Source organism: Dunckerocampus dactyliophorus, chromosome 3 (assembly GCF_027744805.1).
Source record: "Dunckerocampus dactyliophorus isolate RoL2022-P2 chromosome 3, RoL_Ddac_1.1, whole genome shotgun sequence".
NCBI classification, from domain to species: domain Eukaryota; kingdom Metazoa; phylum Chordata; class Actinopteri; order Syngnathiformes; family Syngnathidae; genus Dunckerocampus; species Dunckerocampus dactyliophorus.
The window spans coordinates 8,919,257-8,936,053 of NC_072821.1; the positions used below are offsets into that span (position 1 = coordinate 8,919,257).

The following is a 16,797-nucleotide window of genomic DNA, read 5'->3' on the forward strand; positions in this document are numbered from 1 at the left end:
ATTTCATTTATTAAGTTTTTAGCGTGATTAACGCATGCGCACCAGAGCAAGCACGCCTCTGTTATGACAGGACAGAAGCACAGTAGAGCGTCCCCTCACAGTCACACAGAGTGGGACGCTGTTTTATAATTTCATTCTGACCTGAACACACCAACAGGAGTACAATTCCAACTATATTATCTCCTACTCGCACACGTCTCTAGTCCGTTCAATGTGGGAACGACACTTCCTCATTCTCACACACAACTAAGTACGCGAGATACATTCAGGGACACTCCGAACATCACAAAAACGGCTTTATAACGCCTGTGTGCATGTGTAAATAAACAGGAAGAAAAACGTGTTTTTCTTTATCACCACCATGTACCCTGGTATTGCTGAAGGGGATATTCTTATCACTCACTTCGTAACTCTTAATTCGGATGTACAATATGCCACATTCAAGTATACTGGAATATCCACCGAAAACAAGTAATTCACCGTATATTACGTAATGTCTTTGAACGCAACCCCTCATTGCTCATAATATCACGGTTTAAAGTGCGATTCAAATGTTCTGCTGCTATTAAAGAGACTAGTGTTAGAAAAATAGATTTTTAGACTTGTGTGGTATCTTTTGGCTTGATTGACATATTCAGTTCATTTGGAGCTGTTAATACATACAAATATATATTAATCCTGTCCCGTCTTATCTTTCTGTTCATTAAATACAGTAAACATATTTCCGACAGAGTTGTTAATGGTTAATGTTGTCTTTTTGTTATGGGTGAGAAAAGTGTACTGATGTTACTTATGATCAACTTTTCCTCATTACATTAAACATTTTTGCTGCTGTTGTAAAACAAGTGGTGGGCTGCAAATACCCCCTGGTTGCTTGCGATGAATGTTTTGGACTTCCTACCTCCACCAAGGTGATTTCATCAATAAATTTTCCTCTACAATTTACTCTCATGTTTTTTCCCGCCTTTGTAATACTTTCCACAAGGGAAAGTTTCCACTTCGATCATGAACAAAAAGACAAAAGAGAGTGACTTATTAGTGGACATCTTGACTCAATTACCCCTCCTATCCTTCTTACGTACATGACTTCATGACATTCCTTAGTGAGCCAACACTTCTTTTTAGGAACACATGACAGCTTCTCAGTTGAAGGAAACAAACAATTTGATGTCAAACATCACCTCGGTTGATGTCATGATGCATTTTGCGTGGAAGCCCAGATGAGTTACAGAGATTGTGATGACGGAGGGCTGGACTTTGTTTCCAAAGAACTGATCGTCCACTAAGAACACAGCAGTGCGCGGGATGTCAACAAGGAGGCAGAGGGAGAGGAAGAGGAGGAGGAGAAGGAAGAGGAGGAGTCCCTGTAAGAAGAGGAAGGTTGCGGTGGTCCTGTTCTGGAAAAAAAGGTTTGAGTCTTCTTCTCTCTTTTTTCTTAGCCGTCTAGCTTAGCTGTCTGTTTACACTGCACTGCTTTGTTGACTTTTTTTTGTTGTTGCTATTTTCCACCTAAATGTTGGCAAAAGTTCTTTTCTTTTCGCATGTGGTCAAACGGCTGCACGCAAAATGTTGTGGCATCAGCCACGTTTACCACTAAACGTGGAAGCTTTCACCCAAGTTGACTTCAAATGTCGAAGTAGACGTGTTCTTCTTGCTGTGTGTTTTGTGAGTGTTGAGCGTTCGCCGCGACCTCCCAAAGCCTGACGGGAGATGTAGTTCTACTTTAGAAACATGCCCGAATGCTTTAGTGATGTGGACATAGTTACACAATACCGACTCTACGTTCCTGGAAATGTTTTTTTTTCCATTTCTGTGTGACAAATCTAGACAAAATGTACTTTAAAATGGACAACTTTTAACCCATTAGGGCAGGGGTCTCAAACGCACTGCCCGCTGTTAGGGTTAGCGCTAGGATTGGGGTTAGGGTTTGGTTTAGACTGCAGGGGTGTCCAAAGTGCGGCCCGCGGCTGTGATTTTATCGGCCCGCAGCACCATCTAAAAAATTTAATTTAATGAGGAAACTTTAAAAAAAAAAAAACAGCAGCAAAAATGGGAAAACCAAAATACAAGTCAAAATATTAAGAAAAGAGTTGTAATCTAGCAAGGAAAAAAATAATTTCACAAGAATAACAGCATGAAGTTGAAATATTAAATATTTTTTTAAGTTGTCATTTTTTATACTTAGGTTGGGGGAAAATTTATAACGTGGGAATAAAGTCAAAATATTAGGAAGTTAGAAAATACGCAAGAAGAAAGTTGAAATATTTGGGAAATTACAGAAAAAACACAAAATGTTACCATTTTACCAGAGTAAAGTCAAAATATTAAAAGAAAAAAATAGTTTTCTAATGAGAAAAAGGTTGCAATTTTATGAGAATAAACTTGTGTCCCAACTTTTCCTGGCGAGGGCCGCATATGGCAAAATCAAATGAAATGGGGGCCACTTTGATATTTTCCATTTTGTAGACCAACCCATGTACAGTGGTGAGAAAAAGTCTTGGTCCGATTTGTTACTTTTTTGTTTGTCACACACAAATGTTTCAGATCATCAAACAAGTTTAAACATTAGTTTGCTCTAAACCAGGGGTGTCCAAACTTTTTCCAGCGCGGGCCACATACTGGAAAATGAAAGGATGCAAGGTGCTAAGAAGCTATACGTAGCTCGAGAAAAAGCCTTGTAATATGGGTGAAATGCTGCTAATAATGACGTTTTTTTTCCATAATAATATGACTTTATTCTTGTGAAATTGCGACTTTTGTTCTTCATTCGATGATTACTTTTTTCTTTGACTTTATTCCCGTAAAATTACAGCTGTTTTTTCCATTTCTTGTTTTTTTAATCTTCCAACTATTTCATTCAATTGTCTCCTTGCAATTATAACTCTATATCTTTTAAAACATTAACGTATTTTTTCTTTATTTCAACATTGTTACTAAAATGATATTTTTCCTCATTTCATGTGTTTATTCTCATAAAATTGCAATTTTTTTCTCTTAATATTTTGACTTTACTCTGGTAAAATTGTGTTTTTTGTATAATTTTCCAAATATTTCAACTTTCTTCTCTCATATTTTCTAATTTCCTACTATTTTGACTTTATTCCCACGTTATACATTTTCCCCCATCCTAAGTTTCAAAAAAGACAACTTTATTCATCGTTTTTGACTTAATAATAAAAAGATCTTTAATATTTCAACTTCATGCTGTTATTCTTGTGTAATTATGTCTTTTTTTCCTTGCTAGATTACAACTCTTTTCTTAATATTTTGACTTTAATCTGGTTTTCCCATTTTTGCTGCTGTTTTTTTTTTTTAAGCTTCCTCGTTAAATTACATTTTTAGACCGTGCTGCGGGCTGATAAAATCACAGCCGCGGGCCGCAAATGGCCCCCGAGCCGCACTTTGGACACCCCAGGCTTCGAGCTTGGGCTATGTTTGGGAAATCCTCCAGTTTATTTGTGAAGATGTCATTTGTCAGAATATGTTTTGACAAGTGAGTCACAATACACACGTGTTCATGTTTTGAAGATGTCGGTGGAGCTCCTCTCAGCGAGTCCTCCGAGTGGGAACAATGGGTCTCTTCAGGCCACCAAAGTGGGAGGACGTAAACCTCTACATCGCTTCATGAAGGCTCAACCTCAGAGTGTTGGAGTGAGACATCACACAGCCAAACCTGATCACAATCGTTGATTCATCATCATGATTTTTTTATTTGAAGGTCAGATTATTACCTGCTGTTGCTTTATTGCTCACTGCTGGCTTTACCTGTAAATTGCAGGTTGTTGTGCTGGTTTTGGGAGTATCTTTCTTCATTACATCCATTATTATGGCACAAGATCATCCTGCTCACCATTTATGGAGACTCTCCCCACTGGGGTACATAGTTGGAATACAGGTGAGGTCACACAATTTGTGCCTTCCTGAACATTTCAGTGACACGTTATGTCCTTGTTTTGTCCTTGCAGTTCATCGTATGTGGCATTCTGTATATTATCACAGAGCACAACCCAACCAAGAAAACTGTAAGACTATTGAGCAGCATTTGGAAGCAGTGTTTGTTTTAAGGGTAGAGGATTCATCTCGTCCATCTTTTTCTATCTTGAGGTGACAGCATCCCTGGCGCTTGGCATTGTGACCATCGTGGCCGCTTTCTGGATGATATTTATTCTCCTTACCAACATGGACCACCATCACTATCGAAGGGACTTTGAGGTCTTTGACCTTGACAACATGACTGGCATTGAGGAAGACACATGGGGGTCTCAGGCTGAAGTAATCACACGACTAATATTTTAGCATAGAAGGCGCTTGTAGGGTTTTAGCGTTCAGGTGACATCGAACTATACACACACTCAGTACACTGTCTGATCATTTATGATGTATCATTAAAAAAAATACATGAATGTACTCCAATAGTCATTTGTTATGTAAGAAATTACAGCAAACCACCGTATAGCGCTATGATCATAAAATAATACAATGTGAACGAATTACACTTATAATTCTATATTTGGGGAAAAATAAATGCATAAAATGGTCTTACGTACTACTAAATATAATAAGGTGTATATAATGATATATAATTGTCATGAAGTTAATATAATTATATATAAATAGAGGAAAAAATGAAATAAAACATTTTATTGTTAGCATTTGCAGTTGTCTCAGTAGGACCGAGAGTTTAAATCCAGGTGTAATAATGAAATTAATACAAATAAAACAGTGCAAAATATAATGAAAAATAAATTAGGATAAATATGATTACATTACAAATGAATGGTGTTGCAATGTAATAAAATAATCTGTAATGTTTTTAAATATTGTAATTTTATAATGATATATATACAGTGGCAAAACTTAAAGATTGTATAAAAAAAAGTAATACATTAATTAAAAACTAAGACATTTTAATTCTATCATGTTATAGAGATCGTCTTTTTGTGGGGGTTACAATCTGTGCCTACCAGCGAATGCTGAAAACCCACAAGTGATTGATACACCCCATTAAAATGTCTATTTTTTTTTACATTCTCATACAATTTCAGATAAAAATTTTGCAATGAACATGACTGATAAAGTTATTAGATTCAGCTTCAGAACCATCTCTCTTCATTTGCCATTGTTCACCACTGATGGACGATAACAAGCTAGATGCACAATCCAGGTTTAAGCCCTAAATATGCCTCACACACTTATTAAACACATTTAGTGTAAAATTAAAAGTGAAAAAAAATAAAAGTGTAAAATGTGGAGGTACTCACTATTTATGAATGATAATGTAAGACGATCAGTGGACAGATGGAATTGGAGCCACATTGCGCATTTTATTTAGAATACACACATGTGTAGGTAACTAATTCCAATGTGTGTGTGTGTGTGTGTGTGTGTGTATATATATATATATATATATATATATATATATATATACATATATATATGGGGGCGGTTCGTACATTATAGCGATCTAATTCATCTTATTTATTATGTATTGTGTGAAACGAAGACATGAACAACATCTGAATGCCGACCCACCATCCACCAGTTCAAGCCTCGAGTTTTTCCAGAGAGATTATTACATCGCTTTTTGACGTGTGTCATAAAAGGCAGTGCGCTAGCATGAATTCACTTGAGACAAATGTGCACATTAGCACTCAATAAGTCATCAAAACTTACCTTTATGCATTCCCACATAGTATCAGCATTTGAGACCAAATATAAGGTGAAAGAAAAATGCTAAAAATACAGTAGTAGTCCATCTGTTCGGCGAGAGAAAGTTAGCACACGCACAATGGACATGCGTCAAGTGAGACGGATGTAACAGAGAGAATCCGGACACTTTTCAAAATAAAACAACCTGGAAATTATTTTTTAATTATTTTTCTACTATAAAGCAATAATTGTCTGTTGTAATATAATATAATATAATATAATATAATATAATATAATATAATTCTATGATATATCATTTTATTATTTAAAAAAATTGAAAAGCCCCAAATACAATTACAGGCCACAACATTAGGTACACGTGTATATGCAAACTACCACCAAGACAAGTATTAAGACCTCTCCGACAGTGTCAAACAATACCTAATAATCACACTTTTTGTGTCTATTTGCAGGCCCTCGGATTGACAACAGAAGCAGTCTTTGTGTTCTATACTTTTGTCGGCACTATTATTTTAGTGGTGATGTCAGTGCTGGCTGGAGCTGCTCTGCGTTCTACAAAGAGTCAGGTACACAAACATGACTTAGCAAGGCTGCCTTTACCTCACAATTTAAGCAATCGATAACGGTGTTTCTCCTCCACTCAGGCCACTGTGGTGGTGTCGACAACAACCACTGAAACACCTGCTCAATAACATCATGGAGAGTCCATCTTAGTGAGTACGAGACTTACTACTGCAGTGCTGGGTTTAAACTGTACGAGCAAAAGTCATGTTAAAAATGTACTATTTCACTTTCCCATTCACCTACATGAAGTCATATAAAGGTCAAATCTTATTGTCAGTAAATATTCTACGGAAAAGAAGAATATTACAAATCTATTGTTTTATTTTTCCATTTGGCTTCATGACAATGCAAATAATACAATTAGAATAAGTCACGATTGTTTTTTTATACTATATAAAACCATTTTAACAGGCTAACATTTCATTGTTATATCAGTGGCAAAGATTATTAATTCACCACAGTACGTAAAAAAATAAAAATACTGAGTGGCAAGACACATTTTATACATTTTAAAACATAATAAAAATAATGCTTATGTAAAATCATATGAAAAGCGACTTTTTTTTCAGCCAACAATTACATAATTACAGTAAATACACTAAATTATTTATTTATGTATTTAAAAAAGGGTCCACAATTATAAAACCGAGTGTCAGAAAATTATAAATATCTTTGTAATTTTATATATTTGTAAAAAAAAAAAAAAAAAAGAATAATGCCTATATAAAACCATATTAAAAAACAACTATTTTATATTTTTTATGTGGTTATAGTTTTAGTGTGGCAAAATTAAATAATGACAACATTTAGAAAAGAAAAGAAAAGAAAGGGGTCTTTGAAAAAAGTTGCAGTGGTGTGAAAACGTGTTTGCCCCGTTCCTGATTTCTTTTACATGTTTGTCACACAATACAAAATACAGCTTTTAAATTAAACTTTTTATTATTACAGAAGAAAAAAAATCCAAACCTACATGGCCCTGTGTGAAAAGGTGTTTGCCCCCCAAACCTAATAACTGGTTGGGCCACCCTTAGCAGCAACAACTGCAATCAAGTGTTTGCGATAACTTCCAATGAATCTCTTACAGCACTGTGGAGGAATTTTGGCCCACTCATCTTTGCAGAATTGTTGTAATTCAGCCACATTGAAGGGTTTTCCAGCATGAAGCGCCTTTTTAAGGTCATCCTACAACATCTAAATAGGATTCAGGTCAGGACTTTGATAAGGCCACTCCAAAGTCTTCATTTTGTTTTTCTTCAGCCATTCAGAGGTGGACTTGCTGGTGTTTTGGATCATTGTCCTACTGCAGAACCCTTTTTGGTTTCAGCTTGAGGTCACGATCAGATGGCCAGACATTCTCCTTCAGGATTTTTTGGTAGGCAGCAGAGTGCATGGTTCCATTTATCACAGCAAGTCTTCCAGGTCCTGAAGCAGCAAAACAGCCCCAGACCATCACACTACCGCCACCATATTTTACCGTTGGTATGACTTTCTTTTTCTGAAGTACAGCATTACTTTTACGCCAGATGTAATGGGACACACACCTTCCAAAAAGTTCAACTATTGTCTTGTCAGACCGCAGGGTATTTTCACAAAGGTGTTGGGGATCATCAAGATGTTTTCTGGCAAAATTGAGACGAGCCTTAATGTTCTTTTTGTTCAGCAGTGGTTTTGGCCTTGGAACTCTGCCATGTAGGCCGTTTTTGCCCAATGTCTTTTTTATGGTGGAATCATGAACACTGACCTTAAGGGGGTGTACACCCCACCTGTTTTGAGGCACCCACGATTTTTTTTGCCACAATAAAAGCTAATAAAATGGTAAACCATCCTGGATTCCAGTCACCCAGTCCCAGTGAAGGTACATGTTCTGAATTATAGGCGCGTGGTGGACGCATATGCCAGAATGCAACCGAGACGCATGCTATTCCTGAACCCACTGTCAGGCTGATCATTTACATTGGACATTGAACGTGTGCTGTACATGGCTATTCAGGTGGAGGTGCAAAATAAAGGTTCTGGCATCATGACTATAAGGAAAACTGTTGTCTATTCTCAATGAAAATTAACCAGAAAAGCGATCCCCAGTGACATAAAATTATACTCAAATCCTCAGAATTTACAGCTGCTTCAAATTGGAAAATATTTCAGGAAATTGAGCTAAAATGGGTTTCTCCTAGTACCGGTAATTCTATAAATAGAATGTTTTGGCTTAAACTATATATTCCAAGGATAAAAATAACAACAAAGTCTTGAAATTAAGGACATAAAATTGGCCTCAGATATCACCAGATTGCAGGAAATGAGGTCTAATTTTAAAAATTTTTCTGGGGGAAGGGCCCCCACACCCCCACACTCCATTTCCAGCGCCACACCCCCCCTTTTCAAGAACGCTAGATCCGCCCCGGGTCGCTGCGCTCTTAGGGTAATTTTGGTTGGCCGGCCAGTCCTGGAAAGGTTCACCACTGTTCCATGTATTCGCTATTTCTGGATAATGGCTCTCACTGTGGTTTGCTGGAGTCCCAAAGCTTTATAAATGGCTTTAGAACCTTTTCCAGACTGATAGATTTCAATTACTTTATTTCTATACAGCATACATAGTATATATTATGTTTATACGCCAAAGGGGGAGGCAATCTCTTCTTCCACACAGGGCGTTTTTTTTGCTCTCTTAATCATGAAAAGTTTCATTTAAAACCTGCATTTTTGTTCCGTTGTCACTGACTAATATTTAAATTTGTTTGATGATCTGAAACATTTAAGTGTGACACACAAAAAAAAAAAAAATTATCAAATGGCAAACACTTTTTCACACCCCTGTACAGTCATGGAAAAAATGATTAGACCAGCCTTGTTTCTTCAGTTTATTGATCCATTTTAATGCCTGGTACAACTAAAGGTACATCTGTTTGGACAAATATTATAACAAATATAGCTCATGAGATTTTAATTTAAGAGCTGATATCTAGCAACTTCCATGGTTTTCTTGATAACCTAAATCACTTAAGTTCTTACATGAATAGCTATAGCATTGTACTGCCAAAAAATGTAACCCTTGTGAGCTATTTTTGCTGTCATTGTTATATTTATCCAAACAAAGGTACCTTTAGTTGTATCAAGCATTAAAAAGAACAGGAAACTGAAGAAACAAGGGTGGTCTCATCATTTTTTCCATGACTTTATACTGTATGAGCCTGGCAAAAAAGCAAAACAATTTCTGAATAAAAATTCTCTATTTTTTTATTTCCTCTATGTTGATGTCCAGTCCAGGGTGTACTCTGCCTCCCACACAAAGTCAGCTGGGGTAGGTGCCAGTTCACCCGGGAGCCTGAACAGGATAAGTAGTCGAAAATGGATGAATGCTTAACATGGGTCATACTATCCTACTTAAAAGGGATGGTTTTGGGATGGACTCATCACTGCAGGACACATTGATGGCACATGTTAGAGGAACTGCATTAAATACCTCTGTGTAGAGACAGGGCATTTTCTGTCTGATAATATAATATAAGCCGATAATAATATCATAACCTGTACAAGCCATGTGTTCTCTGACAATGTAGGATGAAATCCGATCTAAAAGTTAAGCACGGTATTACCCTGCAAAATCCTGTATAAACATTAAATATATACTATGTATGCTGTATAGGAACACCACTTTTGGTATTCAAATGTAAATAAACACTGAGTTTCATAATAAACAATGGAAATTCATTTTACTAGTGCTGCGTCATTTATTCCACAACCTGGAACCATGGATCCTTTCACTTCCCCCATGGGTCCCAAACGAATTAAAACTGAAGTTTCTACAGAATTTCTACATACTGTACAGTGTACAGTTTCAAATAACTGTGCTTTTTTGTGGGGATTTGTGATGTCACCACAACAGTTAAAGTGTGATGATAACCATAGGAGCGCAAATGGACCTCATCGCGACATAGGAAAGGATCTGGCTGCTCAGTACAATATGAGCAATATGAGTAATGGTATCAGTTATATACTGTAAATCATTTTTTAGTATTGCTCTGGAAACATCTTCCTGTTTTCTCGCCATTACGCGTGTTCGAAGGAATCTATCGAGCTACTGGAACTGCTGTAATATAAATAATAAAGCAGCTGGGGTGTTTACAGTGGATCACTGCACATTCACGGCATCGCAAAGGGGCAGATATTTAGTAAAAGTAAAGTTATTTTTTTCTCAGAAAGTATTTTTTGCACAGAAAATATCTCATTCACATCATCTTGATGATCCGCAAAACCTTTGTTGAAAATACTGGTCTGACGAGACAAAAGTTGAACTTTCTGGAAGGTGTGTGTTCATTACATGGAGCATAAAATCATGCCGCATTTCAGAAAAATAACATACCAACAGTAAAATATGGTGGTGGTAGTGTGATGGTCTGAGGCTGTTTTGCTGCTTCAGGGTCTGGAAGACTTCCTGTGATATTTGGAACCATGAAATATTCTGTTTACCACCAAATCCTGAAGGAGAATCTGTTTGTGACCTCAAGCTGAGATGAACTTGGGTCCTGCAGTAGGACAATCATCCAATCATCAGTCCTGATCTCAATCTTACTGAGATGCTGTGGAATGAACTTAAAAAGGCGCTTCATGCTGGAAAACCCTCTAATGTGGCTGAATTACAACAATTCTGCAAAGATGAGTGAGAGTCATGTCTGAGACTCACTGCAAGTTATCTTAAATGCTTGATTGCAGTTGTTGCTGCTAAGGGTGGCCCAACCAGTTATTAGGTTTAGGAAGCAATCACTTTTTCATACAAGGCCATGTAGGTTTGGATGTTATCCCTCCCTTAATAATAAAAAGTTTCATTTAAAAACTGCATTTCTGTTTAGATGTGTTGTCACTGACTATTTAAATTTGTTTGATGATCTGAAACATATACATGTGACAAACATGCAAAAAGATATAACAAGTCAGGTAGGGGGCAAACACTTTTTCACACCACAGTATATTGCACAACAGAGCAGCAATAGAACCAATGTTGTAATAGCAATAAGGAGCAAACCGCTCACCCAGCATTAATGCCGCTAATGAGTTCATTAGCGGCAATGAAGTCAATCAAGTGTAACATGCATGAGTTTCACACTAACAGCTGAGTAGTGCAGCCAACATTTTAAAGCACACGCAGAGCTAGATAAAGCTGGTGGACGATGACCACTCGTGATACTTCAAATGCACTTACTGTTGTCTTGTGGGGGTCACCTACAGCCACAGCTGTTAATAGCAATGCTAATTAGAGACCCTGGCTTTTTGTGGACAACTAAAGGAGACTTGGTGGTTAATTGGCGCATTTACGGTATCGGTCTGAATAATTTGTTTGCGTTGTGTGATTAATTCTGCATACAATGTGACGAGCAGGACGGAAAGGCATCAAGGTCCAGATAGCCTCCATTGAGCTACCTCAAATCAAAGAGACGGGTGGATTTCTCAAGCCATCCCTGACGTCACTGCAGCGCTCGTGCACACGCATATGCTCCGTGACGCGGTACTGGCGCGAAAAGGTCATAGGGCAGCGGGGGCAGCGGAAAGGTCGCACCCCGAGGTGAGAGCGCATGTGTCTGTTCAAGGTGCCTCGCTGGCTGAAGGAGCGTGTGCACAGGAAGCACTGGAATGGACGACCGCCTGGTCCAAATGTAGAAGAAGATGCTTGAACCTGGTCACGTGACACACTGGGATTTTGGTGCGCCTCTGTGTTCACCACAGGACACTTATCATTGTGTCTTAGTGCAGCTTCTTCATCAACATGCTCCTGTTCTTGCACCAGCATCTTGGCAGGTTTGCTGCCAACGTCCTCCTCTTCATCGCTGGACCGCTCTGAATGACTGGAAGAGACACGATGAAGGCCCAAGTCGTGTGGGACCTGCGCGTCCCTGTGTGGAGACAGGCAGTGATATGACTTCTCCGCAGTTTCACATGCAGGAGGTAGCTCCACAGTTCTTCTGGGGGATGTAGTGGCTCTGCTGATGTGACGTATGACCGACTCACAGCAGTGAGTGGAGGATGAAGGAGGACTGTGGTCCATATTGGTCATACACTCTTTCCTCACTAGCTCTTCTTGACTGGACAAAGAATAAAGCATTCGTGGTCCGCCATCAATTCCACACAACCTAGGGATGCACACTGAATCATCGTCATCATCATGACTTCCACAAGTCACAAAAGGGTCTTCAGGGAGTCTCGTTACATCATCCATTCCCACTTGTGGACTGTTCATTAGAACCTCCTGCAGGTCCGCCATCTCTAAGAGGCGTGCAGCAGCAAGTAGACTGTCATTCTGTTGCCAACTCAGAGTGATAGGAAGAGCCCCAGTGTAAATGTAGTCCAAAACCAGCGGCAGGACAAAGTCAGCCAGGCAAGGATCCTGCAGTTCTAGTAAAGAACCAGTAGAGGACAGCATAGCATCTAAAACCGGACTGGAGGCGGCCAGAACACACCTGACGGGAGAGTGATGCAGATATTTTTATTCCAAATGTTAGAATTTTAGTCTGTCATCTAATATTACGTTATTATCTTTAAAACCTTTTTCTCAAAATATTACCATTTTATTCTTTCAACATGACATTATTATTTTTTTAAATTTAACTTTATTTCAACATTAAAATTTTTTTTTTTTCTTACAACTTTGAAACCTGTTTCTTGAAATAGTATACCATCCATCTTCCACGGGTAGGATTAAGTACAACTTTTTTCTTGTACTGTATTCAACTTTCTACTTTAAAAAAAACCCCAGAAAAAATAACTATTTTATTGTCACTCGAGGGAAAGGCTTCTTGAGACGTCATCTGTACTTCTGTGAAGAAGGTGTCGGACGTTTCGCTCCTCATCCGAAGAGCTTCGTCAGCGAACTAACAAGTGCTGGTAGCCTAGGCCTTAAATACAGTAAGAGTGGGCGGAATTGGTGTGCCAACACCCTTCTCCTATTGGTTCCTTACACTAAGCCTGGGCGGAGTTGTGGTATAATCCTCTCCTGCCATTAGCAACTCCGATCAAAGGGAAGTGTAGCTCCCTGTAGTTGGGTATGAACGACTCTGATACTGGCTCGTTAGCATCTATTGTTCTGACTCGGCCCTGGCTCCACCTCATTTGCAAGACTATGAGCTGTGGGTTTTGGTCTCAGTAACCTGCTGAACACAGGGTCCAAATTAAACCTCAAACCACCATTCCGATTCAATGATGGGTTCTGTTGTTTGACAAATATAGCTTCCTTTACTCCTCTTTCAAACCATCTGTTTTCTTTGGCCAAAATCTTTACCTCGCTGTCCTCAAAAGAGTGATTGGTTGCTTTAAGGTGTAGATGTACTGCTGATTGAGGCCCACTAGAATTGTCCCTGCAATGTTGATAAAGCCTTTTTTGGAGCATTTGCTTAGTTTCCCCAATGTAGTGCTCTTTGCATTCCTCATCTTTACAGTGGATGGAATAGACCACATTGCTCTGTTTTTGGTTTGGAGCCTTCTCTTTAGGATGCACCAATTTTTGTCTCAGGGTATTTACTGGTTTGAAATATGTAGGAATTTTGTGTTGCCATAAGATCCTCTGGAGTTTTTCGGAGACCTCCGCTACATAAGGGACTACCACTCCTCTCCTTTTTGCTTCTGTGGGCTTCTGGGTTTCTTTCCCTACTCTCTTCTTTTGACATTTGTTAAAAGCCCACCGCGGGTGCCCACAGGTTGAGAGCGCTCTCTGGACATGTTGTGTCTCCTTTTTCTTTCCCTCAGCACTAGTTGGTATTTGTTCCGCTCTATGTTGGAGGGTCCTAATAACCCCTAGTTTATGTTGTAGTGGATGGTTAGATTCAAAAAGCAGGTATTGGTCAGTGTGTGTGGCCTTTCTAAAGACCTAAACCAGTGCCTTGGTTTTGTCCCTGAGAAGGATGTGAGAGCCTGTTTCTCCATCTCTTCCATGTACAGATTCGCCACTATGGGTGAGACTGGTGAGCCCATAGCACAACCATGAATTTGTCTGTTAAATTTCCCTCTAAACTGAAAATATGTAGTGTTAAGGCAAATTTCCAATAATTGGCAGATGTGGTCAGCACTAAGTTTTGTTCTCCGATGCAGAGTTGAGTCCTCGAGCAGTCTCTTCCTCACCACCGAGAGTACTGCTGAGGTGGGGACCGATGTGAAAAGTGAAGTCCCAGGCTTAGTGTAAGGAACCAATAGGAGGAGGGTGTTGGCACACCAATTCCGCTCACTCTTACTGTATTTAAGGCCTAGGCTACCAGCACTTGTTAGTTCGCTGACGAAGCTCTTCGGATGAGGAGCGAAACATCCGACACCTTCTTCACAGAAGTACAGATGACGTCTCAAGAAGCCTTTCCCTCGATGGACAACTCCTGCACGACTGAGAGCCTACACAGACGTATTTTACTGTCACCTTTACATCTTTTCTTTATAAAATTGACTTTATATCCATAACTCCATATTTTCTCTTCCTTTCTTTTTTCTTGCCCTATACTGAATATTAGACTGTATTCTTCTTTATTACTATTACTCTTGCAACATTACTACTTTTTTCTCTCGTAATATTACTACTTTATCAGAAGACGTCTCACACTACAAGTGTTTTCAACCATTGTTTTAGTTACTATATGTAGCAAGTAGTACACTCTATTCAGCCAAGTGTGAGTCACCTGACTGCACTTGCATGTACTGTATGTGATACATGTAAAACTAATGTTACTGCGCGTCTAATTTAATTCAACATTTAAAAGATGTATTATTATTATTATTAGCACTTATTAGTGATATTACTTACTTGTGTGCTGGGTAGAGTTGGCCTGGCTCCTGTCTCTGTCTGAGCACACAGTCACACAAGTGAGCTTGTTGTCGTTGGTGGTTCAGACGTGCCAACAGTGAAGACGCATGGCTACTGATGCCCTTCATGCACACAGAAAGAGAATAGTGTATAGAATTAAACAAAGCACTGTGCTGAATGAGCACCATAAGACATAAGCATAAATACAAGTAGAAAACGGTGAAAAATTATTGCTTAAAAAAAAACAACAACAAAAAAAAGGTATTTCTCTTACCTTCATGTTAATCTGGAAGAACAGCAGAATACCTGTGTGTGCACAGTCAGTTCTTGCCTGCACTTGAATGGAGGTACGAACCATCATGGAGAATATATAGTCACTGCACTAGCTACGCAAATGGTCCCCCTTGGAAAACCATCACACACAATTTCGTATTGGAACCTTGATGTGACGTGGAGGAACAGGTGCTTATAGGGAGAGCTGGCCTCAAGTGTCACAGTCTCTATGGCCCAATTTGGAGAGTCCACTACTGGTGCCAAGCACCGGGCATAGACTTGTGGCAGACAGAGCTACTGTACATGTGTTAGACACAGGAAGTTTGTGTGTTGATTGAGGGACAATCACTGCAGCATGGTTTTAACATATACAGTACACACACACACACACACGGGAACATCTATTCTGTTTAAAATCTACAAAGAAAAATCTTGAAAATCCCCATGGCAAGTCCTCTCTCCACCCCTACACAACACGTGCTTGTCACGCCTCTTAATCCACACAGTGCTCTGCTATTACGGTAGTAACATTCAGTCCTACTCTTTACGGACCACAAGTACACTTTCCGTGGCATCTGACCAATGGAAATACAGAACTATCATGCATTAGCAAACATAGACTCCCTAAAGTCATGCCCAGTGTGTGTAATTGGTGGTAAGATATCTGCCTGGAAAACAATGTGACAGCGTATTAGGTACACCTGATTCACAGACCTGTCTGCCACGTCTACCACGTCTGCCAAAGACAGCACACTTCATAGTCGTGTATGGAGTCTCATTATTGGAGATCTCCACATCGGCCAAAATGGCATCTCTTTCTTCCGTTTGGATCATGGCGTCAATGTCATTGAAAAGACGTGCACATCATATGGGATGAGCTGTGATTGCAACCTGATTGTTTAGTTTAACAACTTTTACGCCACACACCACACAATCAACTATAATAGGAGAATGCCGTGTAGGATACATTGTGGTCTTCTAAATCCATGCATTTATAGTTTTGGCATGATTTTGTGATTGGCATGAACTCATTTTCTCCAAATTACAGTGAATTACAAAATTGTAATAGAATTTATTAAGACTGTAATCCTGTGTGTCAATAAGTCATTTTGTGCCTGTCCTTGATTGACACCACATTTACACCCCTACCTAAAAAACTAATAAATCTATCTATCTTTAAACATTGTATTTCCTTATATTGTGCAAAGTGCATTTGTGTTTTCCCAGTCCCCAAACTGCAATAGCACTTAAATGTCCACAGTAAACTTCAGCTTTACAGACCCCACGTGTGTTGTGGTATCAATCATAGTAATGATAATCACCATCACCAAATTTTAAAAATCTATTGGCATCACCTGTTTTTTTCATAAGGGGGAAAAAACAGCTGTGTATTTGTGGTGTGGCATTTATTTATTCACTGAAGTGCCCAATGCACCTGGTGATTAATTGGGACACAGTATCTATTAATGCGGAGGCCACTATTTGAGGAAATACAGGTAAGAGTGCATACTGTGTTTGTG

The 16,797-nt window shown here is 38.9% G+C and overlaps 2 protein-coding genes across 3 annotated transcripts; one reads left to right on the forward strand and one right to left on the reverse strand.

Moving 5' to 3' along the window:
• The first annotated feature begins 1,287 nt into the window (after nt 1–1,287).
• On the forward strand, nt 1,288–10,562 carry si:ch1073-291c23.2 (uncharacterized protein LOC799862 homolog). Of its 2 annotated transcripts, none has more exons than XM_054769612.1 (8): nt 1,288–1,409; nt 3,529–3,651; nt 3,779–3,895; nt 3,966–4,022; nt 4,105–4,272; nt 6,123–6,236; nt 6,315–6,383; nt 9,494–10,562. In XM_054769612.1, the coding sequence occupies exons 2-7, from the start codon at nt 3,529–3,531 to the stop codon at nt 6,360–6,362; spliced, it is 627 nt and encodes a 208-aa protein (XP_054625587.1). In that variant the 5' UTR covers nt 1,288–1,409; the 3' UTR covers nt 6,363–6,383; nt 9,494–10,562. The 2 variants fall into 2 exon arrangements, with proteins under 2 accessions (XP_054625587.1, XP_054625588.1); XM_054769613.1 differs by lacking the exon at nt 9,494–10,562 and adding an exon at nt 7,319–9,476.
• Nucleotides 10,563–10,580: 18 nt separating this feature from the next.
• Nucleotides 10,581–16,757, reverse strand: LOC129177997 (hypermethylated in cancer 2 protein-like). Its single transcript, XM_054769611.1, has 2 exons — nt 15,005–16,757; nt 10,581–12,683 (listed from the first exon to the last, which is right to left on the reverse strand). Exons 1-2 carry the CDS (start codon nt 15,190–15,192, stop codon nt 11,651–11,653), a joined length of 1,221 nt encoding a protein of 406 aa, XP_054625586.1. The 5' UTR covers nt 15,193–16,757; the 3' UTR covers nt 10,581–11,650.
• Nucleotides 16,758–16,797: the final 40 nt, after the last annotated feature.